A 7,500-nucleotide genomic window follows, 5' to 3' on the forward strand; every position below is an offset into this window, starting at 1 on the left:
CTCCGGGGGCCGACACACTGTGGCTCCCCTGTCACTGTAATTTAATGTAAGCCCTGTATCACCAACAGGAGTGGAAATGTTTGTGGTTTTTTAAAGCGGTTTGGGCAGTTTCTGTTTTTTTTAAACAGTGGGTAACACCACATAGTATTTTTTTTGCTATTCAATCCAGTGTTCCCCACAAAAGATAGGTATTATTCATTATCTTTGATTTTACACTAGCAAAATTATTGGTTCCATCCTCTCTTGCCTTTAAAAATCAGGATAAGTCAGTTCCCTCTGTTGTGAATGATCTGGGGAACCAAACAGCCCTTGATGTCCAATGTTCTTGACATCCTCTAGCACAGTAAAATCAAAGTAGTGGGAATACTTCCACACTTTTCTGCCATTTTGCATCCAAGCTAGAAGAGTGTAAGAGGATGATGACTGATTGGACGATTCACCTTCAATCTGGTATTTGGTGAGATAGAGGATGGAAAGTTGTGGCTTGATTTGTTCTGAGGTCAGCGGGGGTATACAAGGTTCCAGTGTCTGGAGTCTTCATTTTTAGTTATTTTAGCTGAAGCTGTTATCCAAAGCAACTTACAACTACTACTTACATACTACTGACCTGGCAGGGGTTCAGTGTCTTGCTCAAGGACACTTTGACAGGACACACTGCTAAGAAATGAACCTAAGACATTCTGGGTACTGTTACCATACACCATATGTCTTCACCACAGCACGGCATCTTTGGCCGCAGGGTTATGGAAATCTTGCCAGCTTGTCACCAGTATTACTCGAATAAATTTGCCCTCACTGACCAGAATTTGAACGGAGGCCAATAGAGAAGGTATGGAGGTGTCGACTAGTCCCGAAGTCAGAGGCAATACCAGCACTCTCACAAGATTAAATTTGAGGCTCATTTTGATGCTGGTGTTGCCTCTTGCCTCGGGTCGTATCAAGGCCCCATCCCCAATGAGAAACAAGTTTTGCAAATGAGTCAAGAAGTGCTTGCATTGCTGCACTGTTCTGTAGCTAATTACACCTGCTAGGCTATTGTCCAAAATCCTCTTCCGCCAACTATAAAAACTGCTTCTACTGTAATTCTCATCGTGAGATATTTGGTATCAAAACAAATGACCATCGCTGACGTCTTTTGTTAGTGATGTGCAACATTTCCCTGGATCAGTCCTCGTCTGTTCATTCCTTTGTTTGTCCATCCGTCCGTCACATGCGATATCTCCTGTAACACTGATCGGATTTTGCCAAAACCTGGGGGAATGATGCATCTCACCACTGCGCTCCAGCATTTTCACAATGACACTGATTAGCCCGAGGGAGGCACCACATCAATCATTCGTTCATCCATTGGTCATGGGCAATACCTCAGACACTATTGATCAGATTTTGCCGAAACTTGGGGAAATGATGCATCTCAAAACTGTATTCTGTCATTGTCAAAATGACACTAATTGGTTGCACTGCATCATTCATGGGCAACATCATGTTCAAGATTGGCACAGATCGGCGCAAATGATGTTGAATTCATCACTGCAAATGAGTCCACTTAAGCACAGTGTGATAGAGTGTGTGTGTGTGTGTGTGTTTGCAGATGCACAGCTGACACCACGGTAGTGACGCAAAGGGTCCCGACTGACTCAGACGGTGTCACGGCATCTATACGTCCTTGTCACAGTCGAGGCGAGCCGAGCCGAAAGCACTGACAACCTCACTCCGTTTGTCTCTTTAAGCCAACATCAGAGACGGCGGAGGGGCTGGAGGGGGTGGAGGGGGTGAGGGTGGGGGTGGGAGCTACTACCCGGTCCAGTCCAGCCCATCCTGGCCTGGCACAGCACACATGATAGAGAGAGATTGAGAAAATAGGGGAGACGGAGGGAGAGGGCAGGAGGAGGGGGGACTTTGAATCGCAGACAGCGGAGGAGGGATCTGAGTGACAGAGAGGGAGGAGAAAAGGGAGGGAGAGAGAGGAACAAGGGGGAGGGTTTAGGGAAATAGATCTGAGAGAGAGAGAGAGAGAGAGAGAGAGGGAGAGAGAGGGAGAGCGAAGGAGGGTGTGTATGTGAGTGAGAGAGCGAGAGAGAGCGTGTGAAGCATGCTGCCGGAGCTCGCTCGGTAATGCACTGTGAACAGGGACAAGCAAGAGAGGGAGTCACACACACACACACATACGCGCACACACACACACTTACACGCACACACACACACACACTCGCCGCCTCCCTCACACACACTTACACCCACACCTTCACACCCTGCCGCTCCTCCGGACACACATGTACACACTCACTCACATGTGCGCGCCGAGGCTGAGAGGTGCCTCGTTCGGGAGACTGACACAAGCACACACATTTTGTCTCTCTCTCTCTCTCTCTCTCTCACACACACACACACACACACACTCATACACACATTGGGGCGAACAGCGTGCCGGACGGAGAGGCAGCTGGACTCAACAGAACCGGACCGGACGACTGTCACCTACCAGCGGAGTCTCTCGGATGAACGCCGGCACCATAGAATTCTACCGTAAGGCACGGCTACCTGCCAGCAACCAACCAACCCCCCCCCCCCCCCCCCCCCCCCTCTATCTTCCTCCTCCTCTTCCTCCCTCTCCTCCATCCCTCCCTCTCTGTCTCCCTCCGTTCATTCATCCCTCGTTCTCCCATCTGCGAGGCGGCATGCGTGGCTGAAGGACACAGTGCTGCGCTGTGCCGTGGTCTAGTGCGCCGCCGAGAGAGTTGGAGAGCCCGATCCGATAGGGGGGATAGACTCACTGCACTCCCTCCCTTCTCCCTCTCTCTCTCTCTCCCTCTCTCCGTCTCTGTCGATCTCTCTCTATCCCCACGCTCTCTCGTTCATGAATGTCACCTCTATCTCTGGGAAGTGCTGGATTTGTCAAGCCGCTCTCTCTCTCTCTCTCTCTCTCTCTCTCTCTCTCTTTTCCCTCTCTTCTTCTCTCAGGGTGCGGGTGAACAACAAGGGTGACGCCAGGAGAGCTTGAAAGACGGCGAGGAAAGAAGCCGCTCTCCGTCCGATACCCTCCGTCTGCGCCCCGTCGTCCCCATCCCAGTTTGCGGAGCTGATACCTCAGGTCGGACGGTCCTGTCTTTACTTCTTCTTCTTCTCCTTCCTCTCTCGCTCTCTCGGAATTGTACAGGTGAGAGACAGAAAAGGAAGGAGCTGCATCGTGTCCCGACCGCGTCCACGAACATTATTTCGGAGGATTGTTTTTTAGACATTTCAGACATTTTTCGTCCTTTCGAATTAGATCGGGCTGACTGATCTGCAGGACTGAGCGGGTAACGGGGACTAAACGTGATTTTTTTGTTTGGGTCTGGATTCATCATGCGGTGAATGGTTCCTTCGCTGAGCCCTGTTGGACAGGGTTGAGTCAAACTTCGCCGGAGGTCCAGGAGGGCGGCAACGCAGGGCCCCCGGCCCAACGAGGGACACTCAAAGCGGGACAGAGACACCAGGCAACGCCGGCTGGTTCTCAGTGGGTTTTGATTGGATAACAACATGACTTGTCCCAACAGAGGAACAGTGACGTATCAAGGCTTCACCTGAACCTCACCAACGACGGCGCGATTAAAAAAACAAACAGAAGGACATAAAGGAACATCAACGTTTAAAGGCGCAGGGGCATCGATCCGAACCTCAACAAGCCGCAATCGCCGATTTTGGGTGGGCCTTTAAGACGGACTCCACCCTTGCTCTCTCCATCTCCCCCTCTTCCTTCCTCTCTCTCTCTCTTTCTGCCGTCCAACCCCCTTCCTCCGTTCCCCAGACAGCCGCCCCCTCCTCCGCTCTGCACCCCTCCCCCAGCGGTGCTCCGTCGCCCTGGGTGAGCGGGCAGGGGGGTGGCCCACGGTACCCCCCGACACCTGGGCGCCACCGAGCCGCCAGAGGCTGGTGAGGCGGCGGCAGGGTCAGCGCCGGGAAGATGGCCGCTCTCGCCAGCTCCCTCATTCGCCAGCGCAGGGAGGTCAAGGACCCCCAGGCAAACCGTCAGATCGCCAACAAGCGCAAGCCCTGCCCAAAGAGCAACAAGTCGCTCTGCCAGAAGCAGATTCTAATATTAATATCGAAGGTTCGACTATGTGGCAGTCGAGGGAGAAAAATGGAAAAAAGACCGGGTGAGTTCCCTCGGGCCCTCCTGTTAAAATTCGCTCCTTTCCTTACCTTTCATTTCCTTCTTTTTCTCCTTCCTCCATTCCTTCCTTCCTTCCCTTACCCCCTTAATTTCTTCTTTCCTCCTTTGCTCCCTTTTCTGCCTGTACTTACGATGATAACTGGATTTTGATGGCTGACTTGCCAGACTTGCCAGATTAATCCTCAACTGAAAAGCCTCAATAGAGAACATCCACTGCCTGTAATTTCCAGTGCGGGACTTAATCTGAATCTGGGAAGCATCCCAACCCGTCTCTTGCTGGTACACCCTACACAACATGTCATGTATTTATGGTCAGAGGGGGTAGAAGAGCTAGCGGACGAAATGAACGGAGTAAATTCCACTCCAACACCGGCTTAAATATGTCCTCTGGCCTTCAACGATTAGTCATACACACAGAACTCTAGCATTGACCAGAAGCATGACCCAGCCTGTGTTGTGACTGTAATGACGACTCTGTTGCGGTACATGTCAACACACACTCACGCACACTCACACACACACACACATACACACACGAGCGCTGGTAATCTGCAAGCATAGAACGAACTTGGCTCATGCATACGGTGATTTACCGTGATATAAAAATGTCAAGAGGCGGCTCATTTGCGATTCTGGGGGCCATTACTCTGCCCATGCTCCCCCAAGGCAAGTGAAACAGAGTGGGGCCTAATTTGTCTTGTGTGTTTGCATATTAAAGGTAATTGCGAAATTATTCATTGACGGTAAACGGGGAAAGGACGCTTAGTTTGTCGAAAACTTAGCATGATGTGCGTCGAGTGTATTTGCGCTACATATGGTTACGGTTTCCGTCATTATGGGACATGAATAAATCGAACTGACGTTTTTCTACAAGGTAACATGTTGACATTGTTATCCCCTTGATGACTGCAATGAAGAGCAGAAGATGTAGATGCACCAAAATAAAATGGTTCCTCATAATCATAGAGGTACCATGTTTTGGTGGAACATAGAGCCTTTCTTGCTTACGTTTTCACACTATATTGAACCTTTCTGGAAGTATATTTCTATAGTTACATAGGGAGAGGCAGGACTCAGCAGGAAAACAAACACACCAGCGGAGTTGTAGATTCCCATGAACCAAATCTAAATCTATTTCTGCTGGCCTGTCACAACTGTTAGCGATGTCAACTGTAACATATTTGGCTGTCTCTACTGTTTACACATGGAAACAACTTGTAAATATATGCTGCGAGGCGCTACATGACACCAAAGGAGCACTTAAAGTTCTGCAAAGCGGCGACAAATGTGCCCAAATGAGTACAAAGACCAGTTATTGGTGCTATTTTTTGTCATTTTCCAAAATTTTTGCTCAGTAAATAATCAGATTTGTCAATTTAATACATTATTTGCAAGTTATATTGTCTTTTTTTGATTCATTTTGACCCGTTTCTTCCTCAGGGCAAGTCCTACCACAGTGACACCACTTTAGAGCAATTATTCCTTGAGTGCTGTACTGTATATCACATGAGTGGAGTTCTTGTGAAACCTTAGACCCTGGGCCACTCTATACTGTGTGTGTGTGTGTGTGTCCCCATGTGTGTGTGTGTGTGTGTGTCCCTAGATGTGTGTGTGCTCCCTTCTGTACACCTGCCCACCTGCACTTCCTCGTACATGTGCGTCCTTTCCCCCCCAGCTGTGTTTGTGTGCGTGTGTGTGTGTGTTCTGTGATATTTATCACCTCGGCGCGCCAAGTTCATCATGATAATTACGTGGGAACCTTAACGCGGGAGGCAGCATCTGCCGCCCTCTATACTGTAATTACGGTTGTAAAATATGTTCGACGGGTCGCGGCGGCGCCAGCTCTTTGGGAAAAGGCCACACCTGCGCCATGCCCGTTGTTTGAAGCCATTTCCTTTCCTAATGGCTCCGGCGCCACGCACGCTCTTATGGGTTTATTATGGTAATCGCGGGGACGAGGTATATGGAGGCTCAGAGACGCATCGCCAGGTTTTTCCCGACGGTCGCTCTCTCGTTCCATAACAGGCTCTCTCTCTCTCCCTCTCTCTGTTTCTTGATTGGCTTTCTCTCTCTTTCTCTCTGGTGGCCTGCCCTGTCACTGTGGAATATTGCTTGTCAGCAGAAAGTGAAGAAAGAGAGAGCGAGAGAGAGAGAGAGAGAGATAGAGATAGAGGGGGGGGGGGGGGGGGGGGGTACAGTCATTGGGGTTGTGATTTAGAGGGGTCTGTGTTAAGTACCGTATGTGGCAGTGTGCGTCTTCATCATTCTCTCAAGGAGTGTGTGTGCATGTGTGTGTGTATGTGTGTGTGCTAAGATGGAGGACATTGCTGACCCCTGGCCATGAGAGTGCGCTAGCTGGTGTGTATTCCCGTTGTGTATGTGGGTGTGTGTGTGTGCCTGTGTGTGTGTGCCTCTCCCTCCCTCTCTAAGCTTCTGCCTGAGGCCACAGTTGACCCCTGGCCAGGAGTGAACGTCTAGAATATTCCTGAACCGCCTCCTCTTCCCCTTCCTCCTCCTCCTCTTCCTCCTCCACCTCATTCCTCCTCCTGGCAGGACTTCAGAGCAGCCTGCTTACAGCCTGCCTTCACTTTGGCTTCCATTACATTCTACTGGCATTGTTTGGCTTCTATTGGACGTCTTTTGGATCCTTTGGCTTATATTCTCTTCCATTGTCTTCTGTTTTGGTTGGTTTCCATTGGTTTCTGTTGGCTTTCATTGTCTTGCATTGGCCTCCTTTGGCTCTGGTTGGTTTCCATTGGCTTCTGTTGACTTCTCCTGGCATCCGTGGCACAGATTCTGGGTTGGAGCCTCCAAGAGCCTCCAATCATTTCTTAGACCGGAACGGAGTACTGTTGTGTGCGCATATCGCTGTTGTCGGGTGAAAACCTCATGTCCCCAAAATGTCAACTTTTCAGGAACTTATCCATGTTTTTAGCTTCACCGCAGTGCATCTTTGAGTTTATCTAATTGGTTTTGAAGGGGTTTCATCAGACCAAGGGTTGTAGAATTTTCTCAACACCTTGAAGAGCATGTAATCCCTCGATGGAAGTTACAAGGTTTTTACCTGACTGCGGCAATATGATCTAAGGAAATACCTGTTTATCATACAGCATTTACACCCACATTTGCACTGCGGCAGCCGAGAGACCAGCGATAACAATATGACATATTACAGCATCGCGGATGGCATCAACACTTGTAGATAGCTTATCGTGTGAGATGAACACCACATTTGCATTGCGATACTTCACCGCTGGCGGGGGCAACAATATCCCAAGCATGTCACAGCATCGAGGACAGATCCAACAATGATCGTTATCACATTTGTATCGAGCCTCAATGTCAAA

At 49.6% G+C, this 7,500-nt stretch overlaps 1 protein-coding gene across 1 annotated transcript in view; it reads left to right on the forward strand.

Moving 5' to 3' along the window:
- The first annotated feature begins 3,943 nt into the window (after positions 1 to 3,943).
- The window catches only part of fgf11a (fibroblast growth factor 11a), a 79,677-nt gene continuing 76,120 nt past the window's right edge, over positions 3,944 to 7,500 (forward strand). Inside the window, exon 1 of the mRNA XM_078291758.1 lies at positions 3,944 to 4,136. Within this exon, the coding sequence (XP_078147884.1) occupies positions 3,944 to 4,136 (193 nt within the window). The remainder of the gene's footprint in view (positions 4,137 to 7,500) is intronic.

Source organism: Centroberyx gerrardi, chromosome 23 (genome assembly GCF_048128805.1).
Source record: "Centroberyx gerrardi isolate f3 chromosome 23, fCenGer3.hap1.cur.20231027, whole genome shotgun sequence".
Classification (NCBI taxonomy): domain Eukaryota; kingdom Metazoa; phylum Chordata; class Actinopteri; order Beryciformes; family Berycidae; genus Centroberyx; species Centroberyx gerrardi.